At 39.4% G+C, this 24,161-nt stretch overlaps 1 protein-coding gene across 5 annotated transcripts in view; it reads left to right on the top strand.

Moving 5' to 3' along the window:
- Positions 1-24,161, top strand: part of MED13L (mediator complex subunit 13L) — a 300,820-nt gene that overhangs the window by 240,389 nt on the left and 36,270 nt on the right. For all 5 annotated transcript variants that reach the window (XM_042962372.1, XM_042962371.1, XM_042962375.1 and 2 more), the window contains 10 exons: positions 2,997-3,142; positions 5,718-5,912; positions 6,306-6,494; positions 10,161-10,326; positions 12,234-12,338; positions 16,129-16,857; positions 17,694-17,919; positions 18,920-19,025; positions 19,333-19,457; positions 22,804-22,903. In XM_042962372.1, coding sequence (XP_042818306.1) covers positions 2,997-3,142; positions 5,718-5,912; positions 6,306-6,494; positions 10,161-10,326; positions 12,234-12,338; positions 16,129-16,857; positions 17,694-17,919; positions 18,920-19,025; positions 19,333-19,457; positions 22,804-22,903 — 2,087 coding nt within the window. The remainder of the gene's footprint in view (positions 1-2,996; positions 3,143-5,717; positions 5,913-6,305; positions 6,495-10,160; positions 10,327-12,233; positions 12,339-16,128; positions 16,858-17,693; positions 17,920-18,919; positions 19,026-19,332; positions 19,458-22,803; positions 22,904-24,161) is intronic.

Genomic DNA, 24,161 nt, shown 5'->3' with positions numbered 1-24,161 from the left:
AGTACCCCTGAAAGAGTAACTTGATCAAGAGAAGGTATCTAATGGCTTAGGAACCTGGGGCAAGTAAAGAGGAAGAAATACAGACTGTTCAAGAAGGGAAAGAGGATGAGTACAGGGGTACATTTACCGAGAAAAGGAGATATGTAGTCCTCTAGGACTCTGGGGAAGGGTGAGAGAAGTGTAACTTTGGACATGTTTAGGGTATAATAGAGATTAAATAAAGAATTGCTTGAATCAGACCTGATTTACTGAATAAAGAGTGGAAAAATAGATGGAGTTAGAAGGCTTAGAATTCTTGTTAGGTGGAGTGCCCTAAGAGAACAGGGTGAGGCTCCAATTTCAGTTTATGGCAAGTTAAGGTGTTTAGTAGGAGGTTAGAAATGATGCAGGGGCAGGTATAAGTTACACATTGTGCAATCACGCTGATAAGTACCTATATTCTATTGGGGTGAATGTAACATTGATTGAAGGTAGAATGTCATGAATGTGCTGTGAACACTATGTTAAGAAAGGGGGAATGAACTCTTATCCAGCTGTGCTCTAAACCATTGTGACTTTGGGCATAGTCTCCTCCCTGAATTTGAAAGACGTTGATCTTGATCACCTCTACAGTGCTGTTCAATTGGCACACAATGAGAGTCTATGAAATAGACGAAATTGAGTGAGTAATGGTTTAGGTTAAAAGTAGGTGATGGGTGAGAAGAAGCAGAAACAGGTATGGTGCTTAGAATAACCTAACTCTGTCATAACAGTATCTAACGTAACATATCTATAATTGTTTTGTAGAACCCCTTGTTTACAATGTTTATTCACATATCTGAACTCCTTCTACTTAAAAGTAAAAGTTGGTGGGGGTTGGCTTTTGTATCAGACTACCTGAATTTTACTTTTAGGCAAATGTCTAGATCAGAGAACTATTACGGTTGTTATGTATCTTCATTGTATCTAGAGATTTGACATAATCTTTCAGAGTATCCTTTGTAGACAAGAAATAGTGAGTGGGTGGCAGCACTCCAGTGAATTTGTAATTTGGGACTTACCTGATAAGATGACACAGGATTCTATTCTCATTGCAGTCTTTGTCACCATTTTTAATGATGGCGTGGATAAAGGTATTGATGGCTCGCTGATCAAATAGCCAGGACATTAGATAACAGAATCAGAATCAAAGATGATCTCAGCAGGCTTCCACTAAGAGCCAAATATGAGGAGATGAAACGCCATGGATGCCTCTAGTGCATGCCTCTAGTTGGGCCAGCACGCACACTGCACAAGGACAGGAGGCACGGGCTTCCTTCAGATCTTACCTCCATTACTCTCTGTGTGACATATGGCCCCATATTCAAAAGCATGAAAGAATAAGAATTGTGAATTCTCTTTCTCCCTCAGTCATGCCGTGTCATTCCCCAAAGGCAATCAGGATTATTAGGGTTTTAAAGTGTATGCTTCCAGAGAAATTTTATGCCAGTGTAAGCAAATTGTGTGTGTGTATATTCCCCCAACCCGGTCCCGTTTTTATACAGATGGGACTATATTAGCCACAGTGTTTTTGTGCCTTGGTTTTCCCCTCATATTCATGACTTTATGTTGGAGGTTTCCACATATCAATGTGGTCATTTTCTTTTAAGTGGTTGCACAGTATTACTTTGTAGGGATGAATCATAGATCAGAGTTTAGCTAACCATTTCTTTGTTGATGGGCATTTTTGCTGTTTGCAGTATTTATTACAAGCAGTGCTGTAGTCAATAATTGTACAGTAGTTTTATCTATGGAATAAAGTCTTAGCAGTGGTATTGGTAGGTCAAAGGGGGATTCTACTTTCTAATGTCACTGTTGTCCTCCCTGCTCTCCTGTGTCATGTATTCTTTAGAAAAAAAAAAAAAAAAAAAAAACACAGAACTGTACAGCTGGAGAGGGTTGTAGGTACCATCAAGTTCTCAAAGTCTGTCCTTGGGCTGGGAGTAGCTACAGGCTATCTCAACATACTTGTCAAGGAAGAATATATACGCTTCACTTTGTGATAGAATGAAAATGTTACCATTTTTATTTCAGTTTTCCCTTAAAGCATTATAATTTTATACCTAAGCAAAATTTATTGTTTTGAGTAGTACTCAAAATACAGTTTATAACATTTTAGGGAAATTTTGAGAAGAAGCACATCTTGGAGATGATTTTTTAAATGATAGTTGCCTGGCCTACAGTGACTTTGGTTCATCAGGCAAGTATTCTTACAAGCTGTCTTGAGAAATGGAGATATTATCACTGGCTTAGGGCCAAAGTTAACAACTTTGAAAGAATGTGCTACTGTAGTAATTTTGAAATTATTTTTCTCCAAGACACATCATTTTTATCAATTTTTAGCTAATTGTGTGGAAAATGGAGAAGTGGAATGCTTTAATAAAATTTTGTGATGAGAAGTAAATTGTAAAAATTAAGTGTAATATTACCAGCCCATTTAGAGACTTGTATTACCTTAGCAATTGTATATTGGGAATTTATATACAACTGTGTCCTTAATTGCTATTTTTAGATGAACAATTTTAACCATGTTCAATGTTGTAAGCTTGTAAAATTTGATGTTATTGTTATGCCATACCAAACATAAACAAAACTATTTTATCATTGTCCCTAGAATCCGTTAAAAGCCAGTTCAGAAGATAGAAAGATGTTAAGGTAGAAAAATGTTAAGATTCTTTTTCTGTCCTTAGGAGATTATAGTCAGCATAGGACACTTGATGCAAATGAAACAGGAGGCAATCTGCACAATAGCTTTCCAAATTTCATATTGTAGCGTAACTAGTGTCTTTACTTTGTCAACAGGTCATTGTTATGTTACTTGTTCAAATCAACTACAAGTATATGCTATTAATATCCACAGAGGCAGGCTTTGCTGGGTGATTGATAAAAGGAAAGCTGTATCCCGTCTGTAATTTCTGTGTCTAGCGCTCATTTCCCACCAAAATGGAGAGTTGAATTTCTCACTGTTTCTCTTATAGTGAGCATCTGTCCTGCGCGTTCACATTCTTTCTTCATGGAGAAAGTAATGTGTGCACAAGTGTGGAGATTGCCCAACACCAGCCAATTTATTTAATCAATGAGGAACATATACACATGGCTCAGTCTTCACCTGCACCATTTCAAGGTAAGTAAATGGTGATGTCCCTGTTGCCTACCTCTTCCCCACTCCGTGGATAGTCACCTTGCCCAGTAAGATTTGCAGATGGAGATGTTATCTTAAATGGACATTTTAAAACTAAGCGTAAGGGTCAACTTCTGAAGAAGAAAGGAAAGACTACCATTTCACATAAATAGCTTTCTAACTTTTTGCTGAAAGCTTATAGCTTATCACATTTACAACATGGTCTTAGGTGAAGTTGCATTAAGGAATAAAATGTAGAGCATTTCCTTCAGAACCAAAGGAGGTCAATAAGTATTTGAAAAATAGGACCCAATGAGTAACTGACAAATCATATCAATCAAAGGTTTTCATTGTTTTGTTTGTTCCATGGTTTCAGGCATGCAATGACCTACAGAAAATTACTGTTAAATTACTGTTTTTGAAATTTCATCCAGAATCAAATTTCTAGAGTCACAGTTTCTTCAATAATGTTAATAACTTTATTATTTTATTTTAATTAAAGACTGCATTGATGGTAGTTTTTTATTGTAATTTAACTTAACATTTATATTTTCATTAATTCTCAACCAGTCACCTCAATATCCCCAAAATAACTCCATGTCCATTTTTTCTAACCATGAATTCTAAATCTTTAATTTTGTTTTTGGAATTCAGAATTTTCTATGAATAGCATTATAAATGTTACAGTACTTAAATGTAATAATATTAGATTGAACCATCTGGAAGAATTTTTTTTTGGTTCAGTCTAATTTACTAGAGATGTCTGCTATGGTCTCAGTATATCCCACAATGTAATTTTTTAAAAACACTGATATTTTAAGGGATTTAAGTAAAATATTTTTATGGACTTATTAACAGCCTGTCATGAGTGTTTAGCCTCCATATTGTTTATGATTGCCTTTTGGTTTCCTACAAATGATTCTGATTTAATTTGATAAAAACATCTGTTCCTTGCCCTAAAGATAATTGAGACTTTTTTTTTTAAGGTAAAAAAAGAACACTGAATCCTCATTTGACTGTGTCCTAATTATTACCTTTCCCCCCCTTACTTTGTAACACATTTTAAACTATATGCCTTATCATTATTTAATTGGGGATCTTTGCTATGTAAACTGCTACAAAATTCAAAGCCCAGTCCTCAAACTGTGCACTTAGGAGTTGTACAGTGTGTGCATATTGTGGATTACCAGAATTATTTAAATATTGTGTTTTCTTGACTGTAAAGGTGTTGAGGACCATCTAACATCATTCTAGACTTTATCACTGAAAATGGAAGTGTTTATTTATGATAATAACGGAAGGAATTCCTAGTCATGAGGGAAGGCAACTAACCTTCTAAGTTGGGAAAGATAATATTAGCATTATCAGGTCTCCATAGATCACCTATTTAAAGGCTTCCTCATTTGCTACTGACGTCCTGAATCGTAGAAGACTTTTGTGGGATGTTATCCTGCTTATTTCCCATGATCGGTATGGAGAAGTTACATTCTTAGGGCAGGTATTGGCCTATAGATAATTATAGTAAAAATAATTAACCATATTGGTGTGGGAATTTCCTAGAAGTATTAATACAGGAACATTGCCCCTGACTCACTGTGTTGGTTGGAATCAGTATTTTTATCCCATCTGGCTCAGTGAGGAACAGGAGAGAGGCAACAAGGAGTATGCGATGTCTACAGCTATCTCTGTCTTGAACGAGGTCATATATCAACTAGCTGTTAAAAAAAATTAAAGCCATCCAAAGAAAGAACATCTCATTTTAGGACTATGCTGAGATTTTTTTTTTTTTAGAAATTAGGGTTAAGAAAAAGTTTATCCCCAGAAAAGTGTTGTTTGGAAGGTTAGCCTCACCCCAAGGCCACAAACTGGCTGGGTTATATATTATATACAGCATCGTGTTAACTACATTTTTGTGTCTAGCTCAGTGAAAATAACATCAGGTCAAATACTGAAAGAGAAAGATAGAGGGATTTTGAGTCCTTTACTTGGAGCATAATAAATTTTATTTGGAGTTGTTTCATCAACAGACCTTCAAAACAGCCGTAACTGAAATTATAACGTAAGGATTATGTTTCAGACTTGGTACATTGAGACTTTTTGCTATACAGGTTTTCTTTGTATCTTATTTTTAAAATTACTACAGACATTCAGGAAGTCTCAGAAACCCTGGGAAGAGTATTCAAGTTCTAGGCAGGTTTTGGGGGTGTGTGGATTAAACGGCTTTCTTTTGTTATAAAAGATTCAGTGTTTGCATTGTATAGGCTATTATCAAACAGTTGTGTATACGCTTTAATATACAGATAGTTTATATTTTGTGTGTTGATACAGCTGTCTCATAATATTTTTACCTTCCCCGTTTGATTTCCTTAAAAAATTGACGTGAGTTGAGAGGTGTACAAGTAATAGGTACTAAAATGAGAAACTGTAAAAAATCAGACTTTAAAAGGAGTCAGGAAATAAAGAGCCGTATCCAGTAAGCGATGGTATGCTTCAACCTAAATTACCACATATGCAGCATTACGCTTCGGTAGAAATTATCAAGTTGATCTTTAACATCTGTTTCTCCTCCCTGCCCTAGTACTGGTAAGTCCTTATGGCTTAAATGGCACGCTGACAGGCCAAGCATACAAGATGTCAGACCCCGCCACCCGTAAGTTGATTGAGGAATGGCAGTATTTCTACCCAATGGTGCTGAAAAAGAAAGAGGAGTTGAAAGAAGAAGAGGAGTTGGGATATGATGACGATTTCCCTGTGGCAGTCGAAGTAATTGTTGGTAAGAGAAAATATTTTGCCTGAAGAACTTTATTCTATCTTCTTCTTCGTCTTTCTTAATTTAAAAAGATAATCATTGAGATTCATCAAAAATAAGCTCCATAATTCTCCCATCTTTTTTTTATTCTCTTGACACCGTGGTCTATGCTGAGTAGTTATCTTGCCTGAAGCACCGAGGTCCCTGTATTCCAAATGCTATTATCATAATGTTGGAGCACACGTTTAAACAGCTATTAACTTAGGAAGGAATGGAGCACATCACTTCTGGCAGGACCTCACGAGCGTCTCACGTTCATCCTTGAGCTTTGCCTCTGACCGCTAGAATAATCAAGTCGGCAGCCTGCTGTGAGCGGTTTCTCAGGCCCGGTTCCCTCCTTGCTCTCTTTCCTCACAGGTGGCGTTCGGATGGTTTATCCTTCAGCATTTGTTTTAATCTCTCAGAATGACATACCGGTTCCTCAGAGCGTTGCCGGTGCTGGAGGCCATATTTCCGTCGGGCAGCAGGGACTGGGGAGTGTGAAGGACCCAAGTAACTGTGGAATGCCTCTCACCCCTCCCACCTCTCCAGAACAGGCTGTAATGGGTGAGTACAATCCAGGCATGTCCTAGGTGGAGGAGGTCACAGAAAAGTACGTGGTTCCCTTGCCGTGGGACGGATGAGCAAACTCACGGTGAGACATGCCTTGTGGAGGAGGTGGAAGGAACACGACAGGGGGATTTTGCAAAATGGAGGAAGAAAATTTTCAGCAAACACAATTCCGGTGCTTCAAAATTTTAATTGTGCTGTGTTAGTCTCCACTCCATTCGGACAGTGTGGTTGCTTCTCTTAAGTTCGGTACACACTTCTATTCCTTCACACAAAATTAGGGCACAAGATGGAGGCTGCTCTTTTTTTCCTTAAACGGTGGAAAACACTAAATCAGAATGGCTGAAGCGTGTGCCCAGTTCACCATTGCCAGCCAAGGACAAGTCTAGGATGATTCTTTCCTTATTATATTATAAAGTTAGACTGGCATCTAGGAACTCCGAATCGAATAATTTGTTCTGTCAGTAATCTATCCACATTAGTGACAAGTATTAATTACATGTGAAAAATTTAAAAATGTCCTTAATGGAAAAATTCAGAAATTGTTTACATTGGGGGCATTTTGCCTTCCTTGTTGAGTGGTATATTTTCTGTGTTAACTTTTTGGTTGTTGTAGTTGACTTCATTTTAATTGGAAATCTAGTCAGTAAGGAAAGGATACTCATCGGACTTGAACTGAAGTGAGATCATTTATAGGCTTTTTTAATGCGGGCCACGTTAGCAAAAGCATCAGAGTAAATAAAGTCCTGGGTGGTGAACTGAAAACAGGCTAGCAAGCATGATACATACTTCCGTGGTTATTTTCACGAGATGAGATAAGACAGTATTTCAGAATCTCTAGCATGCTGCTTGGCGTGTGGAGGGTATTCAGTAAATGTTCATGGCTAAGCAATATATTGGGGACAGGGATAGGTACTGTGATTGAATGCACCTAATTTAAAAACCTGGCTGTGTAGCTTTTACTAGGTGAGTTGGCTGTGTTCACTTCTCATGCTTGTCTTGGACCTCCGTCTCCTTCTCTGTTAAGTACCGTGTACTTTACAGAGCTGTCACACATGCTAGGTGACGGGCTCGCCAGAGCTCTGTAAGCAGCGGAGCAGTATGTAGATGGTGGCGTAAGTGGTTTTAAGCGGTACTCAAAACACCAGCTCCAGCACACGTGATTGTGGTATCTAGAAGGAATTATTCGGAAACTGTGTGGAAGGCATACAAGTGGGCAACACGCAGCCTCCTTTGGGAGCAACGCACTTGCTAACACCGTGAGAAAAGGACATCCGACTCTAATTTGGTGCAGCAGAGAATTTGGATGACCCGTTGTGAAAGGATTTGCTCAGTGTTTATTCAAAAAGAAAAAAGAGAAAAACGCTTTGACAGTTTTGTTTAATAATCATCATAGAAAAGATCTATTAATATAAAGACTAGAATTATCGGTATTTTGAAAGGTTGGTTAATTACATTTCCTCTTGAGGCTTGGATTTTAAGCACTTGGGCTACATAAGTTGTCATCAGTTTTTGTTTATTTATCTGGTTGTTTTTCTTTTTCCTGGTACTTAGTGAAATTTATATTTAATGTAAAATCGAAAGCCTCCTGTATGCATGATGTCCTGGCATCCTGTCAGTTCAGAACTCTGAATTTCACAATTCAGAAACACCAGGTTTTGTTTATGGTGGTTTTCAGTAGGGACTTCCTCACTGTAGATCTTCAAAATACTTTCCTTGGACTCTGTGGGGGTATCATTGTGCTAAGCCCTGGGTAAATAAGTCCCCTGATGCCTGTGCTCGCTCTCTCTCTCTCTCTCTCTCTCTCTAACTAACTAAAAGCAACTGGAATCTTTGTAAGATGAATTTGTCTAAATTTTCATATGTGATAATAATTATGATACGTTGAAGTATAGCTTAGGACTCCTAATGTTTCATCAGAGTCTTGCTCAGCCTTGTCATTTGTGTAATGACTAACATTGCACATTGACGTTTTCCTAGATACAGGACAAAATGGGTTCCCTTTTCCCCTAAGATGGCCAAGAATCTCCTAGATTAGCAGGGGAAGGAGGGCCAGCTGGTTTTGGTGAAATCATTCATGCCACACGTGGATAGGTACATCAGCTTGCACCTTCTGTTTATAGAGATAATTTTGAGAAACAATATTCAACATGTATTTGACAGCATGGAGTACAAGTCTTATTTAATTCCCTTTGAGATATCATCCACCTTTTAGTTCAGTCATTAAAAGCTACTGAAAAGCATGAACTCAGTTTTAATCAAGAAAGACTGTGCCTTATTTTCCCCACCCGTCTCTTTCTTTGTTCATAAATTATCCCTTATGGTGCCATGGACATATGATCTCTTTAGCTAAATTGAAAGCTGTTTGGGGGACAAAGGGCTGTGTTTTCTATTTCTGTTTATTTCTCCACTTTTCCTAGTTTTATAATAAGCATTTGAAAATCCATTATAAAATTGAAATGAATTACTTTGTATCACAAACCAAGTAAAGATGAAAGATGGTAATGAAAGACCAAATTTCTTGTCTCCTTTAACTTAACTCATTTATAATATAATAATACTTTTATAGGGAACAAGCAAGCAGTCTTCAGTTCCTTAGAATCGTAAGAATTTTGACACTGGTTTTTGTTTTTTGTTTTTTTAAGATAGAGCTAAGCCTAACCATTCAACTTGTATAACAGTAGTGTTCCATTGCTATCAGGACTATTAATTTGTGGTATTAGGATGTTTGTTTATCTTTCAGATGAGGGTAGAGATTTCTAGGGTGCTTAAAATTGATTATTTCGGTCAAGATGTTTTTTTGATCATAGTTCGGTTGAGAATAAAACCCAGGATTTATTTATGAAGTCAAAGAGATGAAAGTAATTGAATCAGAATCTAATACTGAAAATCAACTTCAGTATTTGTCTTGTATGAGATAGAAGTAGTAAAATACTCATAACCAATAATCAGTATTACCAGCAATCATAATCAACATAATAGAAAGAAATGGATTACATACCAACTATAGTTGGGAAAACTCAGTGGAGTTATTCGAGAGAAACTAGTGAATAATCCTCTGATACAGAATGTCGAGACAACCTCTTTCAGTGTTTTAGCACTAAGCTTTCATAAATAGTGTCAGGCATAAGGACAGACAGTTCCACACACAAATTTGAAATCTGACCTTGTTAAAAGCTTTGTGCCATTAGGTTCTTTTCTCCTACCCAGGGCACTGGGTGCAGTTGCACAGCCGTTAAGCTAAATGAGCATAAAGCTCCCTCTACTGTTTTGTTCTTCCTTGAAACTTATTTATTGTATTGGGGATTTAAGAATTTAAAACAATCTATTCATGTTTACATTTTTAATGTTACTGTGTGAACCCTTACAAGTAAGTTGTCTTCGATATCTGTAGAGTAGGAATGCCTCTGTGTGGGCACGCCCTTGGGGTGCGTGAGTGTTGATGTGTTTAACTATTTTAGGGAGAACACAGAGAAGCATACAAAGTGGCGGTCTACAAATTATGCTCATAGTTACAGATAGTGCTGTTGCCAGGGGGGTGGGAACAAAGCTACATGAATAATACGAGTTTCAACAATCAAAATATTTCTGTTAAGCTGCGGTCTATGTACAAGGAGACCTTTTCAGATAATTTTCACATTACAGATTGTCTTTCTTTTTCAGGGGAGAGCGGAGGTACGCAGAGTGCGGTCAGTCACCTAGGTTCCCAAGACGGGGGGATGATAACTATGCACAGTCCAAAGAGATCGGGGAAGATTCCTCCAAAACTCCACAATCACATGGTCCATCGAGTCTGGAAGGAATGCATCCTCAACAGAACCCAGTCCAAGTATGACTTCTGCGTTCTGTCTGGGTCATGCTTCAGTAGCCATCTCTTTGATTACTACATGAAGAGTGTCAATCACATTGTGCCACTGGGTGACCAAACCTGAGGGGTCATTGGATTCGTAGTTCATTTTTTTTTTTTTTTTAACTTAATAGCACAAAATTCAAAGCAAGGATGTTAAAGATGTTTACTTTACTGAATTTGATTATTTAGGAAATTTTGAAGTTCTGGTCATCTCAAGATTGGCACAGTATTCATCTGGCATTTTTTTAGCACAGATGGTTTAGGACAGTAGTCAGTGGGTGTGGTTTTCCTTCGGATACCAATTTATGAATGTTTTCTATTTACAAAGGGAAATGACCTTTGTCGCATTTTCTGTGACATTGGCCTTCTGTTTTAAATGACAATACAGTTCTGAACTGAACTGATGACAGAGGGGTGTTTACCAGCAGCTGTGCTTCTGTTGGTTGATTTGGGGAAGCCATATTCTTTTCTTCCCCTACCAGACTTTGCTTCCTTCCTTTCCTCCCCTACCACCTATCCTCCTGCTCTCCCTCCCTACCTTCCTTAACATTATTGTGGAAAAGAGGAAGAATTGATTCTCAGAAGAGACTGCTGATGATTATTTTAGTTGCATGAATGAAAGCAAATAGTAGTCGATAAATACTATTCTACTTATCCAAATTTACGTAAACAGATTCAGCATATTTTCACATCTCTTTTGATAGAACTGAGATGTCCCCTTTTTTGCCTGAGGAAAGTAAACAAATGAGTCTTCATTCTCTAGAACAGAATAAATATGGATGCTCTTGCCAATAACTGCTAAGAACTCCACTCCTTTTAGAAATTAATTAAGTGTTCTTCAGTGACTACTTAGAGTTCTGTATACAGATTTAAAACCTGTCATTTGAATCGAGCTTTTAGGAAATTCATACTATATATTTATTCCTCAGTGAATTGGTCCTGGAGTAGGCTGCTGATGAAGATATAGTACATAAAATCTAGAATAATTGCAGCGGGAGATTATATATCATGTTATAGAATTAAAAAGGTATCTTTAGTCACTAAAAAATGATCCTTTTCTTTAGAATAATTGGTACAGGTGTTTTCACCTCTATCTACAATGCCTAGATGATTTCCAAGTTAACATTTTCTTTTTCTTTTCCTGTCATTTACTGTCTTTGATTTTTGTCACCACTAACCTATCACCTTCGCCAACTCTGACAGCCCTTTGTGGCAGCAGCACAGAGCAGGGAAGTGACACTCAGAAAGGCAGGGGAGGGTAGAGAGCAAGAGAAGTCCCTCCAGAGCCGTCATTGAAGCACTTTGCAATATCAGCTGTGGCAGAATCAGCAATACAAAAATACTGCCCGGTGTTTTCTTGTCACTGTGTAATAACAGACACTGCTTTTTGCTCCCAATTACCAGTGACATGTAAGAGGTAATTTTTTTCTTGTCTTGAATTCGCATTACAAGTGTACAGTGCTGCCCTTAAATGCTAGTAAATACAGGAGTTTTAAGAATGATTTAAATAGTCTGTCCCAGGGCATATAATTCACAGATGCTGCGAAAAGATAATTTTAAAAATTTCGGTTATTTCTACAAAATTTAGGTGGCTTTTTAAAGCAACGGCCCATAGTGCCAGGTAGTGTTTTAATTACTTTGTGTGTCACCCATGTTCAAATGTACTTTATTCTTAAACAGAAGTATTTTGGATCCTGCTTCTTCTAGTGCAAAGAACAAGTTGGTCCCCCCCCCCCCCCCCCATCCTAGCCTTGGGTCGCTTTGAGCCATCTCTCAGCTAGCTAACATTACTATGTGTAATATATTTGGGTCTTTTAAACATTTTTCTCCCAGAGCTATGAATATTATCTCATGTTGACACAACTCACCTTTTTAACCTTATGTAGGAGGAGCCAGATGTCGACTCCAACTCTTGAAGAAGAGCCTGCTAATAATCCTGCTACTTGGGATTTTGTGGATCCAACCCAAAGAGTCAGCTGTTCTTGCTCTAGGTAGGTGGTGGACGAGGCAGAACGGGGGTCGGATCGGATGGTGGCACCTTTTGTTGGCTGTGTCTCCCGGACTCTCAGACCGCTTCTTCCCCATCATTTTGTTTTGCCTTTTCTGTTCAGCCTTCTTCCTCCTCCAGTAGAGAAGAAAAAGATAAGTCTTTTCTTCTATGCAGATGGTACGGTTTTTTGGTCAGGCCTCAAAAAGAGCTTTGTTAGATGACGGGCCCTGTGATCCAATTGTTCCCACAAGTTTCTTCACAGTAGCTACCTCAAAACCAAAGGCCTCAGTTTGATAAGACAGTCTCTTCCCCTTTAAGTGAGTTTACTTCATAATTCTTAATTTTAAAGTAGAGATAAATATTAAATAAGTTGGCTAGAACTCATAGGATTTGGATTAAACAGGCCTTCCATAGATAATTTGTTTTGTTGTTGGTACTGGTGTGTTTTGATGCTTGAGGCAGGTATTTGGTAACAACATCTGCCAATGGCTAAAATTCTTGTTCATTCATTTAGATATTTGAATAGAACCTTGAGTTGATCTCTGTAGAAAATTTTTGCTCTCATGGGTATCACCTTGACTTCTCACTCCTTGTGGTAGTGGAGTCCTGTTGTCCTGGGCACTCATGAGGGTTCTTAGGTTTCTTTTCTTTTCTCTTCTTTTCTTTTCTTTCTTAATTTATTTCGAGAGAGAAAGAATGAGAGCGTGCAAGTGGCCGGGGGGGGGGGGGGGAGAGAAAGAGAGAGAGAGAGAGAGAGAGAGGATATGAATCTTAAGCAGGCTCCATACTCAGCACTGAGCCCAACGCAGGGCTCAATCCCACGACCCTGGGATCATGACCTGAGCCAAAATTAAGAGCTGGTTGCTTAACCGACTGAGGCACCTGGCACCCCAAGGTTCTTGGATTTCTTAAGTGTGTGTCAGCCTTACCCCCAGCTCAGCTGACTGTTGAACATGTGATGGTGATTATTCACTTAATGAGCAACTAGGAGTAGCTTTGCTTCCAAACTGTGTATTTTCACATGGGATACTGCTCAGCACTTAGAAAAAGTTCAGTGGAGATCATGCATATTAAGAAAAAGGCCATTCATTTCCCTAGTTTTGATAGGGGTTCTTAATGTGGCATAAATAAGTTGGCTTCCGAGTAAGGAGGCAGTCAAATGACCCCTGAGAATATATGCAAACTGTGTGTGTGTGTGTGTGTGTGTGTGTGTGTACGCATGCACATGCGCATGTGTATACACACTTAAACAACAGTTTTGACACCACCTTCCTGTCCTCCCCTGCCCTTATTGTTGATTCTCTTTGTCAAGCTCTGCCTTACTAGTCAGCCTTTTTTTTTTTTTTTTTTCCTTTGAGAAACATTGTAAGTATCAGCCTAATAAAACTCACTATTGATTTTTTCAAAGAGGATGTTTTTGAAGAAGTTGCTCCTCTCTGAGCATGTGAGAATCTCTCTCTGATCTCAGGGTAGGTATAGTATGTCAGCTGAATCTGTTTTACTTCTGTTTCTTGGCCATTGTAAATTGTGTGACAAAAAGCATTTTCCTATTAACATGGATTTCTAAGCAGCCTACAGCCAAGTTGTAGGCCACCTTTAGAAAGCACCTGGGATAACAACGTTAGTGTATTTAACTTTGCTTGTGCCTTCGTCTTGTTTTTGGTCTTAATCTAGATTTTTCACCTTTTTACTGATTTCTGTGACATTTTTATTTGGCACCTCAAGTTCTTTTTACCTGAAGTGTAAATAAATAACACGTTTTCTTTTGTCCCTGAAGTTAATCCTTTTTCTTCTTCACCAGATCCTTACCTTCAGGTCTGTTTTGTAGTTTTGCATTTGGTTCTGTTGAGTCCCAAATACTTATCTCTAGACGTGACTTCCCATATATGCTTTAGTCTTATATTTATGGGGGTACCTTTGAGAAATACCCTTGATATTGACAAGTCTCTTTTCTCACAGATCAGGCACATTTTTTTAAGTCACCATTTTCCCTTCTCAGCCTAGAGACATTATCATTTATATATTTTTCTTCCATTTTATAGATGATTTTTATCCTTGTATTTCACAATGACTTCCTTTGAAATATCTATGATAGTAATTCTATTTTCCCCATTCTTTTAGCCACTGTGTGTGTTTCTACAATGTTTGGCCCTGCTTCTGGTTTCTTCCCACCAATGGACCACCCGTATAGTTAGCTTTCTGAGCCTGATCTGCCTGCCTGCTCCATGGAGGCCTTTTACCTGTTCAGAGATTTGCAGTGATAGTCTGTTACTTACTGATGTGTCCCTAATTGTAACCATTTCACAATGTAGCTGAGTCGTTAAGTACAATTGAAAAAAAGATGACTTTATATGAGATTATCTAGTTTGCAAAAAGTCCTTACTTTGAAGAGGCTATCATAAAATATCTATCAAAGGATTGGTGTGGTTAAATGCTCTGAGAAAGTCCAAATGAAAAAGTTTTATGTAAAAGACTTTTAGAGCTTAGGTTTTAAAATAAGCACCCCTAGAAGATTTGATTGAGATATTTTTCAGATGAGACATTCACCTCTTACTGTGGTATGGTGCCCTGCAGATTTAAAGCACAATTTTTACCTTATTGACAATAGCCTTATGCTTAAACAACCTTCTTCAAAGTCAGAATTTTTTTTTTTTGAGTAGCAAGGACTTTAGCAAGAGTCTTTTTGGATTATCTACTGCAGGATTACCAAACCCATTATGGAATGGTCCACTCCTCACACTGTTTAATGGCCTTATGGGGCAGGGTGGCCATCCTGCTGTCCCACTAAACCATCCCATTATGCCACACAAATCCGTTTTACTGCCCACTAGGGCATCATTTAGTGCAATGCAGCAGTAATTTAATGCCACCCTAGCGGCCTCAGAGAGTTACTGCTACACCGGCAGGAGAGCTTACATGTTTCCCTGGGTTGATTTATATATTGGGAGGAACTGGCTGACCTGCTATATAACTTTGTTGCACAGATTAAACCTTGGCGTCGTCTCGTGGGCCCTTACTGAGCAATAGCTCACACCTGTGCTTACCAAGAAGTGTGTTAGGGTATGAGCAGACTTGCCATCCGGCTCAGCACAGGTGCATTTGTGTACATGTGTGCTTTTAGTAGTCACTCCCCCTCTTTTTACTTCTAAGTTTGTGAGTCTGTAAGATCCAAAGTTGTCTTTCCTTCCTTCTTTTTTCCGATAATAGTGGCATATAAGGCTTGTAGTCCGCTTATTCTATTAAATATTTGTAGGATCGACCCTTGGTTTCACACTTCGGGGGAAAATCGCATAATTATTTTGTTCCCGATTGACAAGACTACAAGCTGTTATAAACCATTCTATATTGGACTTAGTAGAGTGTTGTAAGATAGAAATTGGAAGCTTTTTTTTCTCTCTTTCTTGGCAAATGATCTCATTACTCTTGGTTTTAACATGCAGTGTGAACACGTTATCTGAGTCCCTTACCAAATTTGAGAAAGATTTGGGGATTTTGCAAATCTGTCTTTTGGTACGCGCTAGCGACGTTAAGTCCATCTCTTACCGGCTGGATTGTGTGCGATTGGTTCACTACTCTCTGTCAGAGTGTGTCGCAGTTTTTGTCATTATAAAAATAATGAACCTGGAGACCTTTTCCGTGTGTTAGTGCAGCCAGTGTGTGCTTAGAAGGTACAGCCTTCTGAGAGGCATCTCTTTTGTAACGTCATAATGGTGCAGGGATGTCAGACTTCCAGAAGAGTGCGCTTGTTCTCAGGTGTGTGTTTCTTAGCCTGATTTTAATTCTCATTTCAGGCATAAGCTTCTAAAACGTTGTGCGGTGGGACCCAGTCGACCTCCCGCAGCATCTCAGCCAGGGTTCGGTGCAGGACCGTCATCATCTTCATCTCTGCCACCTCCTGCTTCCAAGCACAAAACGACAGAAAGACCAGAAAAGGGAGACAAGCTGCAGAAGAGACCCTTGATACCGTTTCACCACAGGCCGTCTGTGGCTGACGAGTTCTGTGTGGAGCAAGATACACCAGGACAGAAGCTAGGGTTGGCAGGGATCGACTCCTCCCTAGAGGTGTCTAGCAGTAGGAAGTATGATAAACAAATGGCCGTGCCTTCCAGAAATACAAGCAAGCAAATGAATCTGAATCCTATGGATTCACCTCATTCCCCTATTTCCCCTCTGCCGCCAACACTCAGCCCTCAGCCACGAGGTCAGGAAACGGAGAGTTTGGACCCGCCATCTGTCCCTGTGAACCCAGCCCTCTATGGAAATGGGCTGGAACTCCAGCAGTTGTCAACTCTGGATGACAGAACTGTCCTCGTAGGCCAAAGACTGCCTCTGATGGCAGAGGTCAGCGAGACAGCCTTATATTGTGGGATTAGGCCCTCGAACCCGGAGTCGTCAGACAAGTCGTGGAACAGCTACCGTCTCCCGCCCGTTGACGATGCTGAGTTCCGGCCTCCAGAGCTCCAGGGCGAGAGGTGTGATGCCAAAATGGAGGTAAACTCAGAGAGCACCGCGCTGCAAAGGTGAGGAGACTCTGTCCCACCCACCCGATCGCCCGCCGACCGAGGCATAGGGTCTCGAGGATCAGGGCTACCCTCCTCATGTCTCCATTCTGTCCCTCCAGAGCCAAATGAAGGAGGCTTTTCTTCACCATTCGAGACTCTGCATTTGGAAAGTGTTTCAAAGTCAAGTGCTTTGTCCTTCTTGAGTTTTCGCACGCATGCACACACGTGTCGTTGTTTAAACATGTTGGCATATAAAGGTCTCATTATGGCATTTAGTACATTCGTACGGATGTATTTTTGGCCTGCTGTTCGTTAGTCAAAGAATGTAGCTTGATGAGACTTTCCGTATTGTGGTCAGTGCCACCTTTATATGCTGACACTTTTAAGCAGGGCTTCGGGTGCATTCAAGTGTGTATCCTGCCTCCAGTAATAATACTATTTATAGTGCTTTTGAGCTGCCCCGTTATTCTTCACAGTTTACACAGACCATCTCAGGTACTCTTCACCACCACCATATTACTACTTTATTTCATAGCTGAGAAAGAAGCGAGGGTCATGCAGTTAGTCACTGACGTAGATTGAACTTGAACCTAGACAGTCTGTTCTTAAAGCCCATCTGTGCTCTTAACCGGAATCCGTGGAATCAGAGACAAAAGCATCTACTCCTCACAAAGACCTACTAAATTTTATTTGTGAACGTACTCTCTAAAAGAACTTCTTTATAGAGATAAATTTTCTAAGTTTCATTTAAGCTTTGCAAATGCTTTAAATCATAAATGCTGCTTTTTTTTTTTTTTTAAACATCAATCTTTTTACTTTAGCTTGCTTAAATCATTGTTTGTTTTCCCTTTTAGACTCTTAGCACAACCTAACAAACGGTTTAAAATCTGGCAAGAAAAGCAGCCCCAGATGCAGCCACTCCACTTCCTTGACCCATTGCCTCTGTCTCAGCAACCTGGAGACAGTTTGGGAGAAGTCAATGATCCATACACCTTTGAGGATGGCGACATAAAATACATCTTTACGGCAAACAAGAAATGCAAACAAGGGGCAGAGAAAGATTCCCTGAAAAAGAATAAGGTACCATTTAACATAGAGGGTGTCCAGCATGGTGTGGGTTTTGATCTCTGTCAGTACAACATGTGTGGGAAAACTTCTGAGGCAGAATGTTTGAGATAGTCTTGCCTGATTGCTCTGTCCCCATATTCATGCTCTTGGTACTATTGTATTGAACAGCGTATTGTTCCTTTTTATGTCATGGCTCACCTTTGTTTAAGAGTCCGCTGAGCATAAATGAAGCCTCATATTTTCCAGGCTGTAGCTTGTACAGTGCATGCTTCCTCTCATACGCTAATTCTGGTTGGCCTATGCTCCCTGCTCCCTTCTTTTTAATTATTATTCCAAAACACCCAAAATGTGAAGAAGAAATAGGCTGATGACAGTGTCTATTGTTTATTGAGTGCTTGGTATGTCTGCCATACCAAGTGCTTTATATATGTGTCTGAATGAATACCAACACTACCTCCTGGCTTATGTCGGTGTTACTTTTACTGGTTTCATTGTCATAAAAACGAGTACTGGGGGTGTGTGCTGTCTTTAGCCTTAAATTTTATAGCATTCCAAAATACTGGCCATTTGAAGAGGTATTCTTGAGAGTAGAGGAAGTAGGACAATTAAGAAGCCAGTACCATTCCGGAAAATGCTTCCAGGATTCCTTTACAGAGATCTGTCTGGGTCCAGAAAGCTCGAACCGCAGTTCAGCATCTAAAATGTTATTAAAGGCAGCTTTTAACACCACGGCAGGACTGTAGTCAAATGCCACCAGTACTGATTAGCCATGAAACCCAGATTGACTCAGAATGTGCCATAGGATTGGAGGGAAAGTGTGGGAGTTTGGGGTTCTGTTTAAATTCAGGGAAAAGGACCGATCTTTTATTTCCCTTGGTTGCATAGACCATGGTTTATCATACTTGTGCTCATAACAAGTTCCATTCTCCCCTCTAATTCTTTGTGTTCTCCCTCATATTGCACACTTTGGGTTGGTGTTCATGTGTTTTGTTTGGCTGAATTTATTATACAGTCAGAGGATGGATTTGGTACCAAGGATGTCACTACACCAGGTCATTCCACGCCGGTGCCTGATGGGAAAAATGCCATGTCTATTTTCAGTTCTGCTACTAAAACAGGTGTGTACAATGACTATTTGCCTCACTTGGATTGTTGCTAAAGTAAAATGCAAGGGAGATGCTTCTCAATTTAGAATTACATTTTCACTGTAATACCAATAATTTGATCTCATCTTGAATTTTTCATTGTTTGTTTTTCAGTTATTTTCAAAACTGATAAACATATTTGGAAATAATTGTCTCTAAATTTAACTGAAAACCTAGGGAAAAAATTCACAGGCAGGTCTGCTCATTGAGACCCATGTCCTCTCCTCGGTCCTCTCTCGGTGAAGTTGTTCATTCTGGGTCTTCGCCTCCTTCCCTGCAGATGTCCGGCAGGACAGTGCTGCTGGCAGAGCCGGCTCCAGTAGCCTTACCCAGGTGACAGATCTGGCACCTTCCCTGCACGACCTAGACAACATCTTTGATAATTCCGATGACGACGAACTTGGGGTGAGTCTGCCGTGGCTCCACAAGCAGAAACTTCCCGAAATGGGAGGATGTGTGTCACTGTTGGAGTTCCTCCTTACTGTTTGGTCTGCTGAATTTGGGGGCCCTGTTTCAGGTTCAGAATCCTCTTCAAAAACGTTGGTATACCTTGAAAGGATTCTAAAAGTGGCTCATGTCGTCTCTAACGCGCCTTGGGTTCTGTTTGTTGATGGTTGGTTTTTTTGTTTTTTTATTATTAGTGTTATTCCTGTTGTAAATATTAAAATCTTTCACATTCAGTATATGTGCTGCCGAAGCGAGCCCAAAAATCTTCACATTTAGTTTAAAAACATTTTTTTTAAAGACTGAGCGCTTTTTTTTCTTTTAGGTTTTATTTATTTATTTTGAGAGAAACAGAAAGCGAGTGGGAGAGGGGCAGAGAGGGAGAGAATCCCCAGCAGGCTCTGTGCTGTCAGCATGGAACCCAACATGGGGCTCGAACTCACAAACCACGAGATCGTAACCTGAGCCGAAACCAAGAAGTCGATGCTTAGCTGACTGAGCCACCCGGCTGCTCCTTTCACAGTTAATTTTTAAATCCTTCTAACTATCATGAGACTGGTAGAAGTGTATTATGTAGACCCTTTAGCTCAGATTTTAAAGATAATGCCCATAACGTTTTATTCATCTCATCAGCCAGAAAGTAGTCTACATTTTGAGAGATAGACAAGTATGATGCATAGTTTTTAAGGTTATGACACCGTAGTGGGGAAGTAGGCTTTACGTACAAAGAAGTTAAATAATACCAGGTATGATGTGGTTAAAGTGACAGATAAAATTTAAAATTCTTGGGTGAACAGCTGAACTGAGTCAGGAAATTTGTGTCCTCATCCTCCTAACCACCTCTGTACTTTTGGGCAAATGGAAGTACCTATAATTTCTGGGAGGCCTAGAAATGAGTAAGATAGGCCCTCTCTTCAGAGAAGTAAGTTTATTTTTCTATCACTTATGTACTTACCTTCCTTCCCTTCTGCCCTTTTCCCATATATTTGTTAATCACTTGATGATCAGTTCCGTTGTGACATGTACATGAGGTTACAAATATTACCACCCTTATACTTGAGATACTCACAGACCTCAGGAGAAATAGCTTGTAAATAAATGTAAAAATATACTTCAAAAATACACACACACACACACACACACTCACACACGTGCGCATACTTATTACTGACAGTGTAGTAATTGACTTGCATCTAAAGATGCTGGGTGTTCAAGTACGAAGTGACAGGCAAACAGTGTTTAAGTTAAGGCTTAAACTTTAAGTAGGAATCAGAATTCTAAAGCCTGTTCTCACTGTAAAATAAAATGTATCTGATTAACCAATATTATACACTATTAGTAATGTAAGTACTTAGAAGATGATATCATAATGGCCTCCAAGAATGGATTTGACTTGAGATGTGGAAAGACAGGGTTATTGAGATAGAGGGGAGAGACATCAGTTTGAGCCTGGAATGAGCCTTGATTAAGCAACAAGAACGAACTAGCTTGGGGTTGGGGGGATAAAGAACAGACCATTGGTCTGCTCTCTGACTGGTGGGTAAAGATTGACAAGGTTAAGAAGGTTTTTGACCATCCTTATGGCTTTGGACTTTGAACTCGGCCTGTAATATGTTCCTCTGTGAAGGCTGCTGAGTGTGGACCTGAGCTGGCTTCCATCAGTCTCTTACACAGAAAGCAGGGGTACTGTTGGGTAACTTTCATTGGATTAAAACACAAGGACCTAAATTCAGGCAGTGGCTGCACGAAGGAAAAGGACATGGCGAGGAGAAAAACATTAGTACAAGAAATGACATGTTTCCTTGTGGTAGATCTGGGCATCGGAGAGCCATTTGGAACGTGACTGTCGCCCTAAAGCCGGGTATTGTCTGGGATTGGTTTTGATGATCCTTAGGGTTTGGTTAGATGCTTCGGTAGTGATGGTGGGGAGGAAATATGAAAAGGAATTAAAGAGAAGTAGAAAGAAGTAAGAAAAGGGAAAAAGCAAGCGTTACAGAGCAGCTGGGGGCTGTTCACCACCACCATCCCTAGTGATTACTGTTGGTGTCCGAGCCCCTGCACTTACTCTCTGTATAAATCATGTATTACTGTTGGACTAAGTGAAGATACATTTACTTTTTTTTTTTTAATATAGTTTTAGGAACGTTAATGTGTGATGGAGGGTTGGACATTTTTAATCTAATTTTCATTTCTCCGAAATGTTTGTTTACTCTGATTTCTAGCCTGGCATTTCATCAAGAGAATCATTCACCTTAGAACCGTTTTTGCTAATTTGTCTTACTGATAACTGGCATTATGTGGCTGTTGTCCACGTTTCATCTCAGATGTCTTTGAATTTAATTTCACATTTCAACTCTATGTCATTGAATAAATACACATAAAGGCTTTCTGTTTGTGAGAATCTTTTTTCTTTTGGTCACCAATTCATTTGAGTTCTTAAAGATAATCTTGCCTGTTAAAAGACTTAATTTATTTTGAATAACAAAGAAAATTCCTCTGCATATTTCAGTAATTTTATATGATATGGTTATGTTTTATGAAGAAGAATAGTAAATGTGGGAATAGGAGTAGAAGACACATGTTCGTGTGTGTGTGTGTATGTGCGTGCGTGCGTGTGGTGAAAAATGAAAGCGTAATACTTTGGGAGGACTTGAGGTCACTTCTTTTAACTGCCTGCTTCCAAACAGAAGGAAAACCAGACTGATAATTAATTACTACTTGGAGGCACCACCCTAATTTAATTATTGTGTCCCTGAAACCACTTCTCTAATCACCTGGGAGGAAGATTTGCTTAAGGTCTGCAAGTTCTGCTTTGCTGGTGCAATCTGCCCGTACAAGATCTGTGCAGAGACTTAGTCACTCTGGTTCTCATTCTTGATAAGCTTGTAGCCTTCTCCTTTGCTTCACTGTCTGCTGGTATTACCAGAAGTTCGCTTGGTAAATCCTGTGTAAGGAAGCATCTTTCCTTTATTCCAGAATATCAGTAGGCACATGTTAAGAAATAGTTGACTAATGGGGCGCCTGGGTGGTTCAGCCGGTTGAGCGTCTGACTTGAGCCCAGGTCGTGATCCCGCACTTCAAGCGTTCGAGCCCTGCACCGGGCTCTGTGCTGGCAGCTTGGAGCCTGGACCCTGCTTCGGATTCTGTGTCTTCCCTGCTGTCTGCCCCTCCCCCACTTGCACTCTGTCTCTCTGTCTCCCAAAAATAAACATTTTAAAAAATCGAAAAACAGAGAAAAAGAAGTAGTTGCAGCTCTACTTGTATACACGTGTGTTGCCCTGGTTTAATAATAATAATCTTTCCTTAGGCTGCATCACCTGCGCTGCGCTCATCCAAAATGCCTGCAGTTGGGGCAGAAGACCGGCCTCTTGGGAAGGACGGAAGAGCTGCTGTTCCGTACCCACCAAGTAAGAGAAGGACATCGAGCTTTGCCGCGCTATTCGCAACTTACACAGACTGTTCTCATACCCACTGGTGCCTCATCTGAGACTCCCCTCTCCCCGCCTCTTTGTCTTTGAACGGAATATTAACTGCAAGTGAAAACTTGTACAACTTAGAATTCCTTCAATGGCAGGCAGCTAAGACACCGTCTTCGTTTGAGTTCCTTTTGCTTTTGTTTTCAAATTAAGAATTAACTTTTGTGGTTTAAAATGTGGAAAAACATGTTTTAGGTTTGTTTCTCTAATAGCCTTTTTCCCAGTAGAATAAATGCTACGCAATGATTTTTAGAATGATATTCCACTATAAGAGTGTAAGATGTTTCAATTTTCATAAATTTAATTTACACAAGAATGATGAACGTTTGTTTTCTATGGTCCTTTTCCTAATTCATACTGAGCTTTTTGTGTTTCCTTTTGAGATCAACTACTTTATTATGTTTGATGACAAGAGGAGGAACTTCTCCCCCCCCCCCCCCTCTCAATTATTCTTCACCCTAGGAAACTACATTATTCTACGAGAGAAAAGAAAGTCGGGGTAGCTTATGTGGATACTCTGAAGCAGAGACATAATTCCACTGCAAATCATTCTTTAATACCTTCTCATTAACTTCAGCTGGTAATGAGAACAAATTGAGGGGAAAAACCACTATGTCATAGGGATGAGTCAAAAAGTTTTATGAACCTATAAATGTGTGCTGATTTACTCAAATGTAGAAGTGTGAAGTATACAGAGATTGGATTTTGACAGCTTTAGGAGATCCATAGCTTTTTAAAATATGCAAAGCTTTCTCAAGCATGACATGTATGAAAATGAATAATGGTAGCCAGCCAGTTGCTGTAGATTTTTTTAATTAAACATTTTTCTTTTTTTATTACTCTGCACTGCAGAATTTTGCAAACATGGAATTCACAGATTAAAAGAAACAATATTAAGATAGATACCTATGGAATAGGTCAGATGAATGAATTTTTTCCCTTGTTTTGAACCAGTTAATCCTCTGCCCTTTTTGACATTAAGTGATAATGTAGCGATGTTAAATGTTAAAATGTCTGATGACTTGTCCAAGATTATTGGACTCAAAATATTGCATTCAGAAACCACTCTGCTAGGAAGTGTCATTGCTCAGGAAAGTACATGGTATACTTTCTTCTCTCTCTCATTTTTATTCAGAAAATAGTTGTTTCAAAAAGAAGCTACTCAAAATTTTATAATAAAGTACAGGTT

Source organism: Panthera tigris, chromosome D3 (genome assembly GCF_018350195.1).
Source record: "Panthera tigris isolate Pti1 chromosome D3, P.tigris_Pti1_mat1.1, whole genome shotgun sequence".
In the NCBI taxonomy this organism is placed as follows: domain Eukaryota; kingdom Metazoa; phylum Chordata; class Mammalia; order Carnivora; family Felidae; genus Panthera; species Panthera tigris.
This window is presented reverse-complemented; position numbering and strand designations above follow the sequence as displayed.